General features: G+C 38.5%; 1 protein-coding gene across 1 annotated transcript in view; it reads left to right on the top strand.

The window, feature by feature from the left end:
- Window positions 1–23230, top strand: part of LOC307148508 (utrophin-like) — a 57247-nt gene that overhangs the window by 8003 nt on the left and 26014 nt on the right. The window contains exons 5-15 of the mRNA XM_079854118.1: window positions 4466–4728; window positions 7438–7516; window positions 8229–8289; window positions 9059–9120; window positions 9310–9384; window positions 11108–11309; window positions 11912–11997; window positions 12195–12352; window positions 14602–14768; window positions 16582–16693; window positions 19719–19855. Of these exons, the coding sequence (XP_079710244.1) occupies window positions 4466–4728; window positions 7438–7516; window positions 8229–8289; window positions 9059–9120; window positions 9310–9384; window positions 11108–11309; window positions 11912–11997; window positions 12195–12352; window positions 14602–14768; window positions 16582–16693; window positions 19719–19855 (1402 nt within the window). The remainder of the gene's footprint in view (window positions 1–4465; window positions 4729–7437; window positions 7517–8228; window positions 8290–9058; window positions 9121–9309; window positions 9385–11107; window positions 11310–11911; window positions 11998–12194; window positions 12353–14601; window positions 14769–16581; window positions 16694–19718; window positions 19856–23230) is intronic.

Genomic DNA, 23230 nt, shown 5'->3' with positions numbered 1-23230 from the left:
CCAGCATAGACAATAACCTGTCTATTTTATTCAGGCTAGTCAGCAGTGCAAAGACAGTTCACCCGAAAATAAAGTAGGCTAAAAGTAAAAGAAATTCAAATAATGAAAACTATCAGCAGAGCACGGTTTGAAATAAATAACAACACACTCCCTAATTTCTGTTAAATCAACCACATACAATGCAATCAGCCTGGTGGAAATTAAGCTTTTGTGCCAAAAAAATAGCAACTAATTTAAACTAAACAAAGTAGGCTAGCCTATAAGGCATACAGCTATACACAACACACCACTAACTTAAAGCGAGACACTACAGGTGAATAGGGTAACATTTTAAAATAATAGATATTACCATAAAACTTCCTCAGTTGACTACTTACACAAGTATATTAAAAAAAATGTATTACAAGTTTTTGAAATTGTTATGCTTAATTATGCAAATTAGGCATTATCTCATTAAATATGCACGATTGTGCATAGGCCTATATTTTCAGTAGATAGATCTGAACATATGATAAAAAAAAAGAAAAAATTCAGAGGGATTTCAGGATATATGCTTTTATTACCTAGGAAATCAAAATATACTGTCCATAGCCTTAAAAAATAGATTTTCGCCATATTTTTTTTATTAAAATGTCACATAAATCAGGCCAGGAATGATTTATTAACAAATCCCTCTGAAAATATCTTCAGAATACTGCTAAGTGTATAACTGGAAAGTTTGGTGTACACAGGTGCTACATAGGCTGAGATGTTTGTACCGGAGAATGACAAAAAACTCATTTTGAGAAAACGGCATTTAAAGATTTGTAATGTAAAAAATCATACTTTTTTAGTAGAAACAACTATTTACAGACACAATCTCTTATCAAATCATCAGCAACAACAATACAAACTACCTAAAACACATCAAAACTTATAACACAGCATTTATGGCCTTCAACTGAACAGAACCCCAGTCAAAAACAGTCAAAAACACACATCAAAATGTCAGAGCACATCACGTGATGCATCTGAACGAATCATGTTGTAAGAAACTGACATCAGCCAATGAGATTTCGCTTTTAGAGTTAAATGCCCCATTGTACTTTCACGATTGGTTGCTAATTAAAGGAAATTTTTGGATCCGACAGCATTGTACAGGAGAGAGAGAACTTTTCAATGGTATTTGTGATGACAGGATGCTAGCAGCGATCGCGGAGCAGCATATTAATTTAGACCGCCAACTTTTGTTGAATTTAGGATAAATCTACAGACGCAAATAGACAAAATGTAGTAAAATATCTCAAAATTGACCAGTGAAAAAAACCCCGATGTTTTTGCCTGCCGTGTCTCGCCTTAAATCACTTGACGGGCAAAAATTAAGGAAATTAGTTAAACAACAGGCCTACCTTTGTTGTTTTCATTCTACAAAACAAGACGCAAGTGCCTGGGTTTAGTGTTGAAAACAGAAATGATCTCATCATAGTCCAAAGAGTCACAGAGTTCTTTTTCAAAGAACTTTTTGGCTAAAAAGCAGCTAGCAAAGTTAGCTGGCTAAAGGCCGTCAGAGCCCGCCGCCCAGAGAGTCTTCCTGTCGGAACCCCTAGCAACCATAGCAACCAATTACGTTCCGGAGGGAGGCTTTCTACAACTTGCTTCAACAGTTCCATTTTATTCGGAAAACAAATTAAACACACACACCAGTCAACAATAAATCAGGTTTATATTAATATATTTTCTTAAATACATTTGAATAATAAAAATAAACTAAAAATGTATTTTGATCAAACTTGCCTGGGCGGGCCAGTGAGTAATGTGAGCGGCTACTTTACTGTACATTACTGGCTACGCGCCTGGTTCACACGCATTGCGTAAGCGTCCTTTTCTCTGAAATGCTGAATCCTGAATTGCATCTTTACACTTACACAAACAAATGGAATTTCAGGGTGCCCAAATGGGCGGGACAATTTGCCTATATAAGACGGCACTGAATGCCATTTCATCAGAATCTTTCTCATTCAAGTGCGAAGATCATCTCCTTGCTGGTTCTGAAGAAGAAGACGAAAATCACGAGAAGCCTTTTTGCTTGCTTGCCATGGAAGAGTCCCAGCAGCAGAGTGATGATGCTGACAGCACTGCAGCTGAGAGACAGCGCTTCTCCTCTGCGGCTATACAGGCGAGACTAAATGAGCAAATTCCAATCTAAAAGAGCATACTTTCTGCTGCATTTGCTCCAAAATGTCACCCCACTAGTGTGGCACATGAAGGGCACCCCTGCACCTCTCGGATGAGCACTCTGAGTGCATCGCCTGCCTGGGCCACACCCATGCTGAGGCCGTGCTCATCAAGATGTACTGCTCTCATTGCAAGAGCATGAGTCTCGCCTCGCTGCGCTTGTGGACCGCTTTCATCCAAGATCTGCGATTCCAAAAAAGCAATCCCGCCCCTCGCGCTCCCTCGTTCTCTTCCTCTCGGAGGAAGAAACAGTGGAGTTGCAGGGCTGAGCAAGTGGGATCAAGTGGGATCAAGTGAGCTCACATCGGCCCCAATCCCGGGTGCCTTACAATCCCCACAGCGAGAGGATTCCCTGGTTCTCTTCTCCTGCGAAGACCGGCGCCCCTCATCTGGTGCAAGCAGCTTGGTCTCTTTTGGGGGTTCTGAGATGGAATTTGCCACTGACACCATGTCATTGGCAGTTTCTAATGCAGAGTATTGGTCAGACTCCGCCCTCTGCTGCCTAGGGAGCCACGTGATGTCAGTCCTGGTCTGGACGCAAACTTATCCTTGTCCTTACCAAGGCTGGAGTGGAGTGGTCAGCCCCAGAAGAGCCCGCCCGCAGCTGCCTTGACGAGTGGTTCCTAAAGCCGGGGCACCGCCAGCAAGCTCCCCGCCAGAGATCTGCCTCGTTCTTTCTGGTCCGCTACAGCCGGACCACCTTCCAATTGTCCTTGTTGTCTGTCTTATCCGCCTGGTGTGCAGCCCAGAACGTAGACCCTTTATCTTGTGACGTTGCATCAAACTTGTCCTTCCTGCAGGGGTTGCTGGATGAGGGGCGCACCCCATCCATGTTCAAAGTATATGTGACAACTATTGTAGCATACCCCACCCCTATCGCTGGCCAGGCGGTTGGAAGGAACAGCTTAATAGTGAAATTCCCTTGGGGGGCTAGAAGGCAGAATCTGCCTCACCACCACATGGTTCCGACCTGGGGACCTGTCCACAGTCCTCTTGGCTCTCCAAAACTCTTCAAGCTGCTACAGACGGCCATGCTGCAGCCCCTTTTGCTTAAGACCGCTCTCCTGCTGGCTTTAGCAGGAGATCAAGCGAGTTGGCAACCTGCAGGCACTCTTGGTGAGTGCATCCTGGCTTGAGTTTGGGCCAAACGACTGTAAGGTTGTCCTTTTTGTATTGTAAAAAGCGCTATATAAATAAAAGTGACTTGACTTGACTTAGCCAGAGGCATGGCTATGTCCCTAAGGTGGCGACAAGAATGCCTCGTAAGCAACTCTTCAAAAAACGAATCAGTAAAATTTTGGCCATCATTTGGCACCCCCGATTTCTAAATCGGGGTGCACTACAACAGGCTTGTGCTAGTGGATAAAAGCAAGATTAAAACATAAGTTTTAACCATAATTAAACTACACTATACCTGTTCTATCTCCATGCAGCACATATTCTCTGGCTCTGGCCTTGTAGGCCAGAGCCAAACTATATTGGCGAATTCTTGCTTTGCCTCCAGGTATCTACACTCTAGTTTTGGTCGATGAAAGCCTGTTAAGGGCCCTTAACCTTGACGGGTCTTCCGTTCTCTGCTCGTAACACGGCGCTATTGGATTAGGTTCCCCAAAGCCTCAGCAACTGATGCAATGCATGTGAACCATATGAAAAGGGAACGTTTCCGTTATCCCAGGGAACCAAGGTTACGTTAATAACCGAAATGTTTACAAGAACCATTCGAACAAACTAATTTCCTGAAAAGAATCGAACTTTCCAAAGCAGAGAGCGGACCGATTAGGACAAACTGATTCACTAGACTAGATCTGAGTTTTCAAAGCTATATGAGAGGACCAGTTAGGACAAACTGACTCAGTACTCAGACTAAATCGGACTTTCCAAAGTTACATATAAGAGAGAGGACCGGTTAGGATGAATCGGACTTTCCAAAGCTATAAGAGATAGCACAGAGTTTTTGTTTACATCAGATTGCAGTTAAATGCAATATAAATGTGACAGTGATGTGTTTGCGCTGCAGTTCTAATTGTAGCTTAAATTACTTTTAAGTGGCTGGAGTGTCACTGTGATAATGTTAAGGATGCCACATATTCATATACCTCAGTTTAATATCAGTGTCATTATATGCAGAAAGTCTTTACCCACAGATCGCAAAATATTGTTATTCTTACTGTGGGAGAAATAATCACTGTAAATGATGACAAAGAACATCTCGTTTGAGGTCATTTGACTGAAAGCTGATTTTAACTTCCAGCAGAGACAGCACAGGAAGAGAAGATTCGTCAGCTGGCTCAAGCGGTTCAGGATCAGGCCTTTGAGGTTCAGCAGCACTGGGAGCGGTTCAGTGCTCAGGCCGCCAGCTGGCAGCACCAGGTCGACTGGGCTCTGGGGAAACTTCAGGACCTCCAGGATGCCATGAACCAACTGGAGCTCAGCCATCTTGAGATGGAGAATGAAAACTGCCACTGTGAGGAACGCAGCATGGTCAACTGTGTGCTGGAGAACGAGGAAAATATTGTGAGTTCAAATAGATAAATTACAGTATTCGTGTACAATAAGGCCCCATTAGCTAATACAATAAATCAAATGAACTAACATTGATCAATTCATGTGTTACAGTGTTTACATTTGTTGACATTACTACTAAAATACTATTCATGTCAGATCATGTCCATTAAATAACATTGACAGTTACAACTTTTGATTTTAACAATGTATTAGTAATTGTTGAAAGAAACTGTCACAATTTTGTTCAGTTTGATTAGTTATCATGGATTTTCAGTTTGCATTCACTAGTTTCTGTCTCCCTTTGTTCATTTTCCCGCCACTCCTTGGTTGTCATGGTTTATGTCATTATGAAGTCTTTTGTATCAGCTGTGTATGATTAATTAACTCGTTTGTATTCACTACTTAAGTTGTACCTTCCTTTCATTCTGTGTCCGGTTACTGTTGTGTTTAGCTACTGCCTGTACGCCTACCTGTTGGAATAGTATTATTAAACTTTGTGTTGGAACTTATTCTTCATCTTCGTGCCTTCTTCTGCAACAACCGGTGACAATAACATTAACTAAGATTAATAAATGCTTCAGAATTATGTTAACTAATAAATTTAGTTCTAAAACAAGTAGCCTATACTTTTTCTATTCCAGGTTTCAGAATTGTTTCGAAAATAAAATTCTAGACTAAATTTGTTTTAAAAACAGGCAAAACAGTGGTGATTTATATTATTGACCAACTTGATAGTTATTTACCATAACATAAAATTATCACATTTCGGTATAAGCCAGAATTTGTATATTTTTCTTATTACTCTTTATTAGGAACTCTTTTTTATAAACTCTGTTATTATTTTTTTATGACATGATATAATATGCAAGGTGTCTTTTATTTAGGATTAGGTATGCGTCTATTTGAGAGTATTTTATATTATTATCAGTGTCTATTGAGAGAAGGGTGAAAATGCACTCTTTACTCTTGCACTACAGATGTTAGCACGTTCACTGTCTGGTCTTCAGTTTATTCCAGTTTGACCTTCATATCATCAGAACTCTATTATACACTTGGCTATGTCACAGGTAGCTCATCCCTCATGTCTCATATCTCATGTGATAACCAAATATGAAATATTTGATGTAAGTTTAGCCTTGAATGGAATAAGGCAGAAGTCTGGTACAGATTTGGCATTACAAGGGCATTTCAATAAATAAGTTAACAAGACCTATCATGTTAGTACATGCATCTGTTTGACTGAATCTTGCCAGGTCAGATTGAGTTTTATACATGTGGAACTTGCCTCCATGCCACCTATTGGTCACACAACGACAAACATCATGGGTCAAGGTGGACTTATTGGTCAGATGTGCATGTGCATGACACCATCTGGAATACATTGTTAACTTGAAGTTGTATGGATCCACTGTAATTAAAAATGTACCAGTGTTATTTGAATATTATTGAGATACTAATATAGTTTGTATTGTAAGTTTTTATTTTTACCGATTTCATTTAAATTTTAGTTTGTGCTTTAGTATTTTTTTATAGTTTCTTTATTCATTTTTATTTTAGTTTCAGTTATTGTAGTACATCAAGTTAAACAACATTAAAATGAGAAATGTTGAGAAACTAGCTGATATAAAGTAGATGTAAGTTTTTTTATATATTTTATTTTATTTCAGTTAAAGGTTATTTTATTTCAAGTAACGAAAATGTTTTTTTGAAATGGTTTTAGTTTCAGTTTTAGATTACTAACACTGAAATGTGGTTATCTCTGTCATTTGCACATTCAAGTTAGAATTTGTAGATTTTTTTAGTCTTCAGATTTAAAATATTTTTTACTGGCCCTAATAATCGTTACAAATATGCCAATTTGAACAAGCTGGCATCCTTCACTGACCTGTAAGATGCGTTCAAACCCCAGCATTGACCTTGAAGAATTGATTATTCTTAATCTCGCTTTAGGATCACTCAGACCACGCGGAGCCCAGTTTGTTTTTGATTGCTCCCTTTATCCCGAGGCTTGACGAGTGTGTGACTGTCATGTTGTTTTGAGGATCCTGTGGGCAAAAATATTGACCTTCCATATCGACTAGGGAAGCTGGAGAACATAGATAATTAATCTGCTACCGACCCAATGACACTCTTGAGCCTTGTTTCACCAATGCTCCCCATCAAACCACAGTCAGACAGCTGCTAGCTAACTCATTTTTGGAGCTCAAACAACAATATTTGTCACCCCAAGTGAGCATCTTGGGATTTGATGTAATAGTTATATTAATATAACTGAAAGAGTTGCACCATTTGTGCTTTTGGGATGTGGCATTGTGGCATCACATAAGAACAAAAGGACACTCATTATATTTTGGCAGAGATGTGTCTCCACAGGCTCTTGAAGACAGGCATGTTGGATAATGAGCGTCTGGTCATTTCAGAAGTGAAGTACCAGAGACGTCTTTCTCATATTTCCAGAACAATGTCTTTATTTTTCTCCAGACTGCCCCCTGCTTAGTCTTCTCTTTGGATGAAAAGCCTTTAAAGCTCTGTAATTTCCCTCTGATCTAAGCTACTATTATGTCTCGGTTGGGGTCTTGGGGGGGTCTATTTCTGTGCATTATGGTCTGACAGCACAGTAAGATGTTAGGCATCAATTTTTATCTTGCCATCTGTTGTAGTCAAAATCGTTCAATCTTGATTGTTTGAGAACATTTTTCTTTTTCAATATCTTATCAGGGGACTATGGGTAATCAGCAACGGCAGTTGCAATGCACTCAAATGGATAGGAGACATTTGTCCCATGATTTCTTGTCTGGTAAGTTGGGCGGAATGTGTTTTAGAAAAATTCACCATTCAAAAGTTTGGGGCCAGTCAGACTTCAAATCAGTAAGCATACATTAAACTGATCAGAAGAATTTTACATTAAGGCTGTTCTTTTGAACTTTCTATTCCTCAAAGAATCCTGAGAAAAAAAAGTTCACCTTTTCCACAAAAATATTAAGCAGCAAATCTGTTTTCAACATTGATAATTAATAAGAAATGCAAATCTGCATATTAGAATGATTTCTTAAGGATCATGTGACACTGAAGACTGGAGCAATGGTGCTGAAAATTTGCATCACAGGAATAAATTATTTAAAAATGTAATAATATTTCACAATATTACTGTTTTACTCTATTTTAGATTTTTTTAAATGCAGCCTTGGTGAGCATAAGAGACGTCTTTCAAAATCATGAACAAATCTTGCTGACCTCAAACATTTGAATGGTAGTTTACATTAGTTATACTCAACTCTGAAGTATTTCACTGGCTAGAAATTGGTCTTTTGGAACACAATTCCTAAAAAAATAAAAATCCTTATCAAGTCAGCTTCAACCAGCTGAACAAGCCATAAAATTGGCCAAAAAGTGGGGAAACCCCAATTTGTCTCAAATACCATTTCATTTTTTTCCAATATACAATATAAAACTGTATAGTTTGGAAGTTATTCATGGCTTTATCTTTGAAACCTTGTCTCCCCAACCAGTTTCCGTTCAGTTCCCGTGGCAGAGAGCTGTTTTTCATAATGGCGTCCCTTATTATATCAAGTGAGTTTTGCTTCATACATTCTCATCTCCGCTATGACACTTCATGCACTTAATGTGATTTCCCATGTGTTCAGTTTTGCATCAGAATAAAGTTAGTCCACAAATCTAGTTGCACAGTCACCCTTTCTAAAATGTATTACATTAACCAGGTCTTCCAACTTACCATTCAAAAGTTTGGGGTGTGTAATTTAAAAAAAAAAATGTTTTTAAAGAAGTCTCTTATGCTCACCAAGGCTGCATACTGCAAACTACAGTAAAAACATTACTTTTGTGAAATATGAATTAAATATTATTACTAAATATAGATTAAAAAATGGTTTTCTATTTGAATATATTTTAAAATGTGATTTATTCCTGTGATGCAAAGCTGAATTTTCAGCATTCATCTTCAGTGTGGTTCATGATCCTTCTGAAATCATTCTAAAAAAAACACAAAAAAAACCAAAATCAGGATTCTTGATGAATACAAATTTATTTGAAATAGAAATATTTTGTAACATTATAAATGTCTTTACTGTCACTTTTGATCAATGTCATGCATCCTTGCTGAATAAAAGTATTAAAAAAATTGTACTGACCCCAAACCTTTGCACGGTTGTGTATAGTTACTAATTCCACATAGTGTTCATTGACAAATGAATGTTTGAATTAATGTGATCTCCTTCAAATGCATTTGAGAACAAAAATCCAAATCTTTATATCATTTTCATGCTTCCATTTGACAGAATCCAAACCAGGGAATTGATGTTGATGATTAATTATGTTTCAGTCATGAGCAGCAGACCACCTCGTGGGATCATCCAAAGATGAGCCAACTATTTCAGTCAATGGGTCTGTCCTTTCACCTGTCAATCAATGTCAAGTGTTCTGTCATCCTCTCTGTGTAGCTCACTACTTTATATAAGTACAAACTGTTCAGTATGCAGATTTCTCACATGATATATTGCTCAGTATTTGTTTGAAAAGAAAACTTTCTAGTGAACTTTCCTACTTCACCGTAATGTTTTACGCTCTGTGCAGCTGACCTGAGTCATGTGCGTTTCTCCGCTTACCGCACGGCTATGAAGAGCCGCAGGCTACAGAAGGCCCTCTGCTGTGAGTGATACGATACCTTATCATTTATGTCTTATACTTATTACTTCACTAACAAAATCATGGTACTTCTGTGGGGGATTTTGCACCATTGCAATACCATATTTTTGGGGACATTTATCACTGCATTGCAAATCTCTGTCAGTGCAAATCTCTCTTCACTGTACACTCGAAATGACTGGAGGAAATACAAAGGGGGAAAAAACAGATTTCAAAAAACAGATTCAGTCTTTTGCTGAAAAACAGCAATTTTAATCATGAAATCTTGATCTCTCTCTGCTAATTTTGCCAGGCACTATTAGGACGTTTACGGTACACTAACTACTGTATGAGTCTTTGATCTTCAAATCGCAGTAGGATTTTGGAAAGCATTAGAGCCAGCAGGAAACCTGCTGATGCAAGGCTGAAGCCAAGTCTGGACTCAGAGAAGGGCTACTCTCTGAGAAAACAAAGGACTTTTCTGGAAACTAGCATTAACACTCTCTCATCAACATTAGCATCCTCAACCTAGACGCAAGTCTTTCACACATGTGTACTATCTTTATCTTCATTTCCTTCCTTTCACCCCCTCTTCCCTCTCTCGTCTCTCCACATGCTGAGATCACTAACTGCTTGGCTTTAGTAGTTGTTATTCAGCTGCATTCACTATAGGGGGGCTAGAAAAAAATACTACTGAAATAATAGCAAGCATGGGGTGGCATATTTCATGGTACAAACCATAACCTCTGGTTATTGTCTCAGCTTTATTCTATTTGTTATATTATTAACTATAGGGGGCTAGACAAAAATACTATTGAAATAATTGCCAGCATGTGGTGACATTACTTCATAGTACTAGCCATAACCTCTGATTATTGTTTGAGCTTTAAGTTGTTATATAGATGACTGTAGGAGGCTAAACGGAACTATCCCAGACAGCAACATTGTGTCGGCCCATATCTGGTACGCGTTGAATCCAGATGTACCAGATCCGACACTATATTGTTGTCTGGGATATAAATAATGGCAAGCATGGACGGCCTATTAAATAGTATTAGCCATAAATTTGGGTCAAATATGGACAAACTCAACCATTGGGTTACATTTTTAACCCAATGGTTGGGTTTGTCCATATTTGACCCAAATTTGGGTTGAAACAACCAGAGTTTGTGACCATGGGATCCTTGTAAAAGAATGGTCAGCGTGAGACCGTGAGCGGCATTGGTATCTGATAGATTATTATAATGGTCAATAATTAATTGGCATTCCAACCTAATTTGAGGTTGAGATAAAATGGAGTCAGATAAAAGTTTAATTGGAATTAAACTACTTTCAGCCACACTGAAAAGACAGAACGCACAGGTATCCTTCCCCCGCTCTATTGGAAACTCTATAAGGGCCGCTTGGGCGGGCCTTACAATAACAAGCTGATCAGAAATAGCCTGCAGTCAGGTTGGTTGGATAGTATTTTTGGTAAAAGACAGCAGCTGCGTTTTGCTTCATATCTTTGGATGTGGGAAATGTTGAGAAAGGGTAGTTGTTGAAACGTATAATTGGTTGCAAATCTGATGAATGCCGATAAGAAATATAATTTTTTTGCTGCCTTTTCACCAGGGAATTTTCATTACACGCCAACGGATGAGTTACGCTCTGGTGACTTTCATTAAAATACACTGAATGGAATTCATTGTGGACACAGAAATGAGTGGAGATGAAATCGTACGTGAATACCGTCTGTCTGTTTCAGTGGATCTTTTGGAGCTCAGCAGAGCCCAGAGCGTCTTTGATCAACACAAACTCACTCATAATGAGCAGCTACTGGAGATTCCAGGCATCGTGAACTGTCTCTGCGCAATCTACCACGAACTTCAGCAGGTGCATCCGGATCTGGTTAATGTCCCTCTGTGTGTGGATCTGTGTCTCAACTGGCTTCTGAAAGTCTATGACAGGTTGGTATGGGTCTTATCTTCAATAGAGTGGCCATAAACGTATTTAGTCACACTTAAAAATTTATGAATGTCGCATTAAATAACAAAATATCTGCCATTTGTTAAGAGAAGTAAATTAAGTGATATTTATTTGAAAGAATGACAGCATTAGTAGACCTACACATAAGCATGAGTATTTTTTTCATAAAAGTTTATTTGGTTTTATGTTTAAAAGTAAGACCTTGCAGTTGTGTCCATAGTTCTGAAAAAAGCTTTCCTCTTGGTTTTATATTTGTATCTAATAATATGTCTGACTAAATTGACCGTAAATATTCTCATAAAAAAAAACCAATAATCCCGTGACCTCTTAACTATTGCAGTTAATCTCCTCCTTAATGGTGGCTCTCATACATTTTTTATTTGAATGTTTTATGTTAAATTCTTTTGCAGTCCTACAGCAATAATTGTATTTTTTGCCAAGAAGACAAGCTGACACAAAACTGTTTAGTAAAGACATAACCACTACCTGTGGTTGTTACTCACCAAGATATTTACCTGACATTCAAAAGATAATACGTGTGTAATTTCTGTGGTACATCAATGTCTCTGTTTTCTGTTAATAGTGGAAGAAGCGGAAAAGTTCAAGTGCTGTCTATTAAGATCGGCTTGTTTTCTCTTTCAAAAGGACCCATAAAGGACAAGTACAAATGCAAGTATTTTGATATTAAATATGTATTCTATATGTTTTGTTAATTCTCCATTTATAAATGAGACACTGGCTTCTTTCTTTCAAATTGGATAACAAACTGGACATAAATTGGATCTTATGTCTGAAACCTTACCCACTTACCCTCCTAGTCCCATAATGTGATGTTCTTTGAGTTTTGCTGGTGTTGTCCTCCACAGATCTGTTCGCTCAGGTGGCCAGCGCTGCAGGGATCTGTAACCAGAGGCAGCTGGCATTACTGCTACACAACGGCATCCGAATCCCACATCAGCTCGGGGAGGCGGCTGCGTTCGGAGGGAGTAACATGGAGCCCAGTGTCCGGAGCTGCTTTCAATATGTGGGTTAACACTGCCTGTCGGCTACAGACCGGGATTATGAGATCTTTTTATATCAGTTGTTTTAATTCTCTTTTTATATCAGTTGTTAATCCTAGACAGCAATGAGATTGAATCGAGGTGAAATGGAGATTTGTGAGCCAGATTTTTCTCCTGAGAACCAGTTTTATTAAAGTGCCCCTATTAGGCTGTTTTAAAGGTTCCTAATTTTGTTTTGGAGGTCTCCTACAATAGGTTTACATGCATCCAAAATACCCCCCCCCCCCCACACACAATTTTCTCAAAATATACATTGCAGCATCACCTCTTTTCTCACAGTGTCTGAAATGGTCCAATAAAGGATTCAGTCTCTCTAAACCCTTCCTTTTCGAGAGCCTCCTGTGATCTGATTGGTCAGATGGCTCAGTTTGTTGTGATTGGTCGCTTACAGGAAATTAAACGCCTATTACCATTTCTGAATTCAAGCTCTAGAGGCTTCCTTAGCGCTTGATACACACAGTGATAGGAACAGTAACGTTAACAGTTTTACTGTGTCAATAAAGACTATAGGCTGGCATTACGCAAATGTGTTACAAACATATGTATGTTCGTGCAGGAAGTAAGACTTGAATTACTGACGACTCATTTCAGGCTGTTCAGAATCTGTTCTTTCTTTTGGAAAACAATAACTCCATTTGTCTTGCACTTTGATCATTGAAACTTTGCAGACCTTTTACAGCTACAGTAAATTACACACTACATGAAAGGCGATATCAGAAAAGCACAATACGTATAGCATTTATTTATTTTTGAATTTTAGTTTAATTTTTAGTAATTAGGTCATGTGCTTTTGTAATTTTTCCTAGTTTTTTTTTAGGTCATGTGCTTTTGTAATTTTTCCTAGTTTTTTTTTAGTATAACTGAATTAATTTACTTTTAATTTGTTATGTTTTAGCTTTTATTTAATTGCAGAATTGTAGTGCTTCAATTTAAACTTATTTCAGTCATCTAATTTCTTATTATCTTTTAGAAGTTTTTCCATCTAATATTTGTATTCTATTTAAGCTTTGTCAGTTAGCAAAAAATGTTTTAATAGTTTTAGAAAAAAATATTTCTGAAGAGATGTCAACAATGTTTCAAAATAAGTGCACTTGAAAAACAGAGATCTCAATATGAACTCATATATTTCTTATCAATATCTTCCGAAGCCAAATGATCTCCATTTAGCCACATTTGTTTTAGGCTGAAATGGGATGCCTGTAACCAGTGAATAAGTGCTAAGAAAGCATAAACAAACATATTTTCAGTATAAATCTGTGAGAAGCATCTGATCAATTAGATGTTCCTCTGGGTGATGTCCATAATTTGGTCAAATTTATTCTTTTGAACCTTATAATATAAACATAGCAAAAAAACAAACAAACAAACAAACAAAAAAAAAATGAATGCATGCATTAATAAATGTCAATCTTTAACAAAAAGGTGTATTAATGCAAATCAAATGAACGAGATTCTATGATACATAATTCAGGTGTGTGGGACATTACACATTCCTAAAGGGAGCTGCTGAACGGATGCTCAGACTTGTTTATGTGGGTATAGGGGCTCATCATTACACATCAGTGAGTTTTGACATATAAATAAATGATGAGCTCTGTTATAAGAGTGGCAGGCGTGCCCGGGGATTTACACCGCCACTTTCAGACGGTTAGCGGTCGGTGTGACAGCTGATGCACAAGCTGCTGAGAGATATTTAAATGAAATCCACTTGATTTGTGTGCATGCATTCCCATAATATCACATGATGGTGTGCTTTATGATGTGAACCACATCCGCTGGTATAATGGAGTATTTATAAATCCGTTCAGCTCTCCTGAAAGCCACCCTGGACGGGGCCTCCAATACTTCACTCTTTTACTCGAGTCACAGTGGAGCTCTTTTCATTTAATGTTCCATGCAATGCAAGACTCTTGATAGTCTTGCCTTAACTGGCCTGCTGTAATTGATTCATAACAGTCGTAGCAGTTTTAATGCCATGGGGGAGACACAAATGACCACAATTGGCCCCATTTGCTTCACTTCAAAATTACTAATGGATCCCATGCCCACGGGCTAATAAGGTTGTGATGGGATATTATAGGTTTTCGGTTGTAGATGAATACGCTTCTGAAATGATAAATAGACCATCGGAGTGCTTTTAGACTCAGACAGCTCCATAATGCAGTGCATTGCAGTAATGAATGAGGGGTTTGTCTGTGCTGGTGGGTTTCAGGTGGGCCGTGATGATGTCATCGAGCTGCAACAGTTCGTGGACTGGATGCATCTGGAGCCGCAGTCCATGGTGTGGTTGCCTGTACTTCACAGAGTCGCCGCCGCAGAAACGGCCAAACACCAGGCCAGATGTAACATCTGTAAAGAGTGTCCCATGGTGGGCTTCAGGTAAAACAAAAGTGAATAATGGTGAAATTTGTTTTAGGGTGGAAGGGCGGAGTTGTGCCACTGCTGTGCATGGACTAAATAGGGTTGGAAACTTTCTTTTTCTTCTTGAGCAAAAGAGGTGCATAACCTTCAGATAATGTTGTTCGTCCACATCAGAAGGTCAAGCTAAATATTATTTTAGCTATATATTATATTACTATTATTTTTACTCTTTTTTTTTTATTTTTTATTATCATCTTTATGGAAATGGAACAAATGGAACAGTTTAAAACCCTGATATTTGTGATTTCATTATTTTTAGCATTAAACATTAAATAAACATGACAATTAGATAAATAAAATAAACATTATTAAAATAAATAATATAAAAATGTAATAATAATAATATGAAGCATAATTGCCAACATGGTTGCACTTTTTCTCCCTCAATTGAGCTGTCATGCATATCATATCTAACAGTTCTCATCCCAAAAAACCTGTGATTTGTGCTTTTATTGTTGGAAAAAACAAGTAATGTAAAATAATAAGCAATGGTTCACCAGTTTGTGTCTTACTTGTGCCACAAGTCAAGTCACATGTATTTATAATACTATACAGATTGTTTCAGAGAAGCTTTACAGTAAACGGGAAAATAAAAGTATTAATGTTGCATAATTCTTCAATTATGAAACAAATTCAATTTCAGCTGTATGAGCAGCTCTACAAAAGACAATAGTGTCATTTATACAGCTAAATTTAGGTCATTGTTGATTCGATTTATTTTAATAGCAGTGGCAACGTTGCAAAGTTAATCAGTTATGAAACAAAATCATTTCTCTCTCCAACGCAGCTCTACAGAAGACAATACTGTCATTATTCAGCTCAAGTCAGTTCACTGTTGATTCATTTCAGTAAGACAATAGTGTTACAATCCAAGCCACTTCAGGTCAAGTTTTGTTCTCGTCTGATAGTGTCAGTCAAGAGGCACTGATGGCATATCTGAATATTCTTAACAAAACATTGTTTTTTTTAGGGGGGGATTCATCCCCCCTATCTGTCATCTCAACCCCCCTAAAACTAATCTCCCATTTTTAAAGTCTTGTAAGTTTAAACATTCAAGAGATTTTAAGCCATTCAAACTAAAAAAAAATGCTGCAAAAGAGTAGCCTGGCAACTCTAGACACGGCTCAATCCGAGGGGCGGGATAAACGGCTGTCTTTCAAATTTGCTCTGCACGCAATAGGACAGCGCTTCAACCAACCAGAGCGTTTTCCCAACAGCGGAGCTAACGTTAGTTGATAGATTCAACTTTTTCCATATCTGGCCGGCAAAACTACGAACACATCTTCCTTTTTTAAGAATGACTTAAGTGCCGTTATTTGCTCTTTTCTCTAAGAAAAACTTAACTCCAAGTCCTCCAGAGTCGCGGCCAAAGCCGATTTGAAAGACTGTTCGCCAGCAGCAGCAACTCTTCTTTGTTTTCAAGTAGCAGGGAACCGTCGCAACTCTGTCAACTCTGTTTAGGTTTTTACAGCTCTGAAAGTCAACGGAGAGTTGCTAGACTACCCTGGCTGCAAAATACATTTTGCTGCCGCTAGGGTGCGTCTAGATTTCTAGGCTAGCAAAAGAGAACTAAATGCGATACTGTTTACCAATTTGAAGTGTACTATCATTATACCAATGGTACCATGGCACCCATTTAAGCTATTTTGACATACTGTATAGTGGTGCCTATTTAAAGAGGCACTAGGCAATGGTCTCTTGCTACACATTGTCCCTGAGAGCTAAACTGCCTGAGGATGAAATCAGTGTGGAACATCTGTTTGTCCTTTAGGTATCGAAGTCTAAAGCATTTCAACTACAACGTGTGTCAGATGTGTTTTTTCTCGGGAAGGATTACCAAGGACCATCATCTCAGCTATCCCATGGTGGAGTACTGCACCCCTGTGAGCATCTCGATCTCTCTATGCTTTTATTTCAACAAAAAAAGATAAAACGATGGTTGTGTTTTTAAATGGTTCACTGTGGACAAAAAATTAGGGGCGGTAAAAGGGTGGGTGTTGCACAACCCTGAATTTTCTGAAGTTTTAAAAAAAATTTTTTTTTTATTAAATATGTATTTATAAATGTGTTTTTATTGTTATTTTCTCATAATTTATATATATATATATATATATATATATATATATATATATATATATATATATATATATATATATATATATATATATATATATATGTATATGGTAACACTGTTTTGATGGTCCCTTTTGAACATTCTACTAACTATAGGTAACTTTGTAAGTAACTTATTCTAACCCTAACCATACCAGTCTACTAATACTCAACTAATACTCTAATGAGAGTTAGTAGACATGTAGGTGCAACGTTACTTATAGTCAACAGAATGTATTAAAGGGACCATCAAAATAAAGTGAAACCATATATATTATATTCATTTGTATGTATATATATATATATATATATATATATATATATATATATATATATATATATATATATATATTCCTTCTGTATGGCCTCCCCTGTCTAGGGTAGAGGAGAAGGAACAGTTATAAATATAAAAATTAAAGGATTTAAGTTAACTAAACATAAACTATAACTACAGTAAACTTGTATAGTTTCTAAACACAAAATAAAGATGCAAACAAAAGGCATAGAACTAGATAAATTCCTCTGTAACTCAATATAAACAGGAGAAAAAGAGTTACAAAATAAATTGTGGCCATATCCCTACAGCTTCCTTAAATTAATATATAATCACTCCATAAATAATGAAACACAAGAAAATACAACCTGCCCTGCACTAAGGGAATACAAGTACAAAAATCCATTAACAATCAGTGCACCAGAACCTCCCTTACAATAATCTCACACACAACTTATTACAGTATGTGGTACACAAAAACAAATAAGCAAATGTCTGAAACAGGAGAGAGCAAGAGAGATGGAGGGGAAAGCTCCATATATATATATATATATACAGTGAGGAAAATAAGTATTTGAACACCCTGCTATTTTGCCAGTTCTCCCACTTGGAAATCATGGAGGGGTCTGAAATTGTCATCGTAGGTGCATGTCCACTGTGAGAGACATAATCTAAAAAAAAAAAAATCCAGAAATCACAATATATGATTTTTTTAACTATTTATTTGTATGATACAGCTGCAAATAAGTATTTGAACACCTGTCTATCAGCTAGAATTCTGACCCTCAAAGACCTGTTAGTCAGCCTTTAAAATGTCCACCTCCACTCCATTTATTATCCTAAATTAGATGCACCTGTTTGAGGTCATTAGCTGCATAAAGACACCTGTCCACCCCATACAATCAGTAAGAATCCAACTACTAACATGGCCAAGACCAAAGAGCTGTCCAAAGACACTAGAGACAAAATTGTACACCTCCACAAGGCTGGAAAGGGCTACGGGGAAATTGCCAAGCAGCTTGGTGAAAAAAGGTCCACTGTTGGAGCAATCATTAGAAAATGGAAGAAGCTAAACATGACTGTCAATCTCCCTCGGACTGGGGCTTCATGCAAGATCTCACCTCGTGGGGTCTCAATGATCCTAAGAAAGGTGAGAAATCAGCCCAGAACTACACGGGAGGAGCTGGTCAATGACCTGAAAAGAGCTGGGACCACCGTTTCCAAGGTTACTGTTGGTAATACACTAAGACGTCATGGTTTGAAATCATGCATGGCACGGAAGGTTCCCCTGCTTAAACCAGCACATGTCAAGGCCCGTCTTAAGTTTGCCAATGACCATTTGGATGATCCAGAGGAGTCATGGGAGAAAGTTATGTGGTCAGATGAGACCAAAATAGCACTTTTTGGTCATAATTCCACTAAACGTGTTTGGAGGAAGAAGAATGATGAGTACCATCCCAAGAACACCATCCCTACTGTGAAGCATGGGGGTGGTAGCATCATGCTTTGGGGGTGTTTTTCTGCACATGGGACAGGGCGACTGCACTGTATTAAGGAGAGGATGACCGGAGCCATGTATTGCGAGATTTTGGGGAACAACCTCCTTCCCTCAGTTAGAGCATTGAAGATGGGTCGAGGCTGGGTCTTCCAACATGACAATGACCCGAAGCACACAGCCAGGATAACCAAGGAGTGGCTCTGTAAGAAGCATATCAAGGTTCTGGCGTGGCCTAGCCAGTCTCCAGACCTAAACCCAATAGAGAATCTTTGGAGGGAGCTCAAACACCCAGAAACCTGACTGATCTAGAGAAGATCTGTGTGGAGGAGTGGGCCAGAATCCCTCCTGCAGTGTGTGCAAACCTGGTGAAAAACTACAGGAAACGTTTGACCTCTGTAATTGCAAACAAAGGCTACTGTACCAAATATTAACATTGATTTTCTCAGGTGTTCAAATACTTATTTGCAGCTGTATCATACAAATAAATAGTTAAAAAATCATACATTGTGATTTCTGTATTTTAGATTATGTCTCTCACAGTGGACATGCACCTACGATGACAATTTCAGACCCCTCCATGATTTCTAAGTGGGAGAACTTGCAAAATAGCAGGGTGTTCAAATACTTATTTTCCTCACTGTATATATGTATGTATGTAGTAGTCAACATTTAAAGTGGATCAAAAAAGTATATCAAAGTTGTCATTAGACAAAAACGGGTATTGTTCAAAATTCATGTATAACTTTGACAAAAAGTTCTGATCCACTTCAAATGTTGACTGTATATCACACACACACACACACACACACACACACACACACACACACACACACATATATATATATATATATATATATATAAATATATAACTTTTTTAACAATTTTCATAAATATTTTTGTATTCTTATTTTTTTTCTTTTTCTTTTTTCTGATTTTTCCAAAACCTGAACACACTCCATCCAGACCCTGTCACTGTAATTCTTCATGCACAACAGAGCATTTCCCTACATCCTCTCTGTTACAGACGACCTCTGGAGAAGATGTGCGTGACTTCACCAAGGTGCTGAAAAACAAGTTCCGCTCAAAGAAGTACTTCACCAAACACCCTCGCCTCGGCTACCTGCCCGTGCAGACCATCCTCGAGGAAGAGCATTTGGAGACGTGAGTTTTCCTAGTGGAAATATTCAAAGTGCATGAGACCTTATTGAGATCTCCAGATTTTTAATCAGTTTATGATTCTTGTTTAAACAGTGTAGCAATATCATCCTTCCTGGTAATTTGACTATGACTAGAAGATGCCATTTCTCTGTCTATTGAAGTAATGACTTCCTGTCATCACTCAGCCTCATGGGAAACATGCTTGTTTTTCTGAGTTCCTGAATTACTAAAGGTCTATTATGTGCTATTTTTGTGCTGGAACAAATTAAAGGCCGTTCATGAATGTAATTCCAATGCTGCCACTTTAACATCAACACAAAATGCTGCCTCCCTCTCCTGGATGTAAATTTAATTACAAAAGCAATCAGGTGTCTGTTTAGTGTGATCGTGGGGGAAATGAAGAGACAGGACATTTATCATGTTCACGGCAGCCTTTAATATGGAAGTAAACCAGCTGTTCACACTGGCTGTTGTAATGTCAGACCACAGACAATCGTACCAGTTTTAAGTTCATTGTTATTATTAGTGTTCTTATTCATTATATGAGATACAGAGTGACTGTATTTGGGTGTTGTGTCAAATACTGCCACTTTTGTCTCTCTAAAAAGATTTCAACATTTCAACCTTTAAAACTCAAAAATTTGTAATTAAATTTGCTTTCATAATTTATTTTTGTATAATGTATTTTTTTTAATGTTTTGCAATAATTTTATTGACCCAGACCAAAAGCTTTATATATGTATAAAAGATATATCGTCGTCGGCATCCTTCCGTCTACAAGAGACAATGGTATAGCTTCCCTCTTTTTTTTTTTTTGGGGGGGGATTTTCTATCTGCACCTTCGCGAGTGGCTGTGGCTATAGAGCCCGACTCTGGAATGGCAATCTCTGCTGCTATTTCTGCTGGTGAAAGACGATGCCTGCTGAGGCAGTTGCTTTTCCTTCCTCTTGACTCTCTTTGCGGCAAGGTTTTTATTTCTTGTTTCCTCTGCTTTCTGTACGCCCTGCCCCTGTCTGACAACAAGCAGCCAGTCGGAGCGGTCTTCCGCCCGGCTCTCCCTCCACGTGCCAACGTTGATGTCAGACAGCTTCATCTCTTTCTTGCAGATATCTTTGTAGCGCAGTCGTGGACGTCAGGTCAGTCGGGAGCCCTCTGCCAGCTCGCCATAGTAGGCTAGGTCCTTGGGAAATGGGAATGCAGCCTGGCCTCATTCTCTTAACGTGGCTGAGCCAACGAAGGCGCTTCTCGCTAAGTATGGCAGACGTGCTTCTAATGCCGGCGCGTTGTGTTAGGTACTTTGTCCTGCCAGTGGATGCGCAAAATACGCCGCAGGCACCTCAAGTGAAAGCTGTTGAGTTTCTTCTAAATAGTTTTTTTTTTTAATTAATTTTGTATTTAAGTTTAGATATTTTAGTATGTCAAGTCAAAGTAAAGGAAAATGAGAAATGTTGCCTTGACAAATTAGTAAAAAATAAGTTTATTAAGTTCTGTTTTTATTTTGATACGTTTTAGTCATTTTTATTTATTTTTTTAAATAGTTTTTTAGTTTTATATTTTTTTGTTAATTATTATTTCAGTTTTAGATTACTTTACTTTATATATACACTCACCTAAAGGATTATTAGGAACACCATACTAATACTGTGTTTGACCCTCTTTCGCCTTCAGAACTGCCTTAATTCTACATGGCATTGATTCAACAAGGTGCTGAAAGCATTCTTTAGAAATGTTGGCCCATATTGATAGGATAGCATCTTGCAGTTGATGGAGATTTGTGGGATGCACATCCAGGGCACGAAGCTCCCGTTCCACCACATCCCAAAGATGCTCTATTGGGTTGAGATCTGGTGACTGTGGGGGCCATTTTAGTACAGTGAACCCATTGTCATGTTCAAGAAACCAATTTGAAATGATTCGAGCTTTGTGACATGGTGCATTATCCTGCTGGAAGTAGCCATCAGAGGATGGGTACATAGTGGTCATAAAGTCAAGTCAAGTCATCTTCATTTATATAGCGCTTTTAACAATGTAGATTGTCTCAAAGCAGCTTTACAGAGATAAGCGTATAATTTAAGGCAACAGAGATTGTTTCGGCTTTACAGCAGAGTTAAGTTATTTCCATCTAAAGTTAGTTTTAATTGATTTGCTTCCGTCGCAATGATCATTTGTTATTAAATTAGGGGCCGCTAAGACGACACCATTCCCTCTACACAGACTTTAAACACGAACCTGTGAGAAACGCTGATGGCGTTCACATGCACATTTAGAGTGGGTTCTATAGTTATGTGCGTTTGAATATACGCAGGTTTGGAATTCCCTACAAGCCAAGCCTAAACAAAATACTTGTCTTTCCTTATAAATTTTGATAAGGAATTTTATTTTATTTGTTGCTTTGGGGTAGGACCGCGAGACGAATTTTCCCGACAACGCCTTATCTGTAGAGTGGTAGTGGGATCCTCCATAGGGAGAGACTAGTTGGCACTTCAGCACTGCGTTGTCATCGGTCCAGGCGAAGGTCCTTCGTCAGATCTGGATACGGCCTGGATAAAGGGATGGGCATGGTCAGAAACAATGCTCAGGTAGGCCGTGGCATTTAAACGATGCCCAATTGGCACTAAGGGGCCTAAAGTGTGCCAAGAAAACATCCCCCACATCATTACACCACCACCACCAGCCTGCACAGTGGTAACAAGGCATGATGGATCCATGTTCTCATTCTGTTTACGCCAAATTCTGACTCTACCATCTGAATGTCTCAACAGAAATCGAGACTCATCAGACCAGGCAACATTTTTCCAGTCTTCAACTGTGCAATTTTGGTGAGCTTGTGCAAATTGTAGCCTCTTTTTCCTTTTTGTAGTGGAGATGAGTGGTACCCGGTGGGGTCTTCTGCTGTTGTAGCCCATCCGCCTCAAGGTTGTGCGTGTTGTGGCTTCACAAATGCTTTGCTGCATACCTCGGTTGTAACGAGTGGTTATTTCAGTCAAAGTTGCTCTTCTATCAGCTTGAATCAGTCGGCCCATTCTCCTCTGACCTCTAGCATCAACAAGGCATTTTCGCCCACAGGACTGCCGCATACTGGATGTTTTTTTTCTTTTCACACCATTCTTTGTAAACCCTAGAAATGGTTGTGTGTGAAAATCCCAGTAACTGAGCAGATTGGGAAATACTCAGACCGGCCCGTCTGGCACCAACAACCATGCCACGCTCAAAATTGCTTAAATCACCTTTCTTTCCCATTCTGACCTTCAGTTTGGAGTTCAGGAGATTGTCTTGACCAGGACCACACCCCTAAATGCATTGAAGCAACTGCCATGTGATTGGTTGATTAGATAATTGCATTAATGAGAAATTGAACAGGTGTTCCTAATAATCCTT

This window comes from Squalius cephalus (genome assembly GCF_949319135.1).
Source record: "Squalius cephalus genome assembly, chromosome: 20".
Classification (NCBI taxonomy): domain Eukaryota; kingdom Metazoa; phylum Chordata; class Actinopteri; order Cypriniformes; family Leuciscidae; genus Squalius; species Squalius cephalus.
Note: the sequence above shows the minus strand (reverse complement) of the source record. Positions and strands in the feature narration are given on the sequence as shown.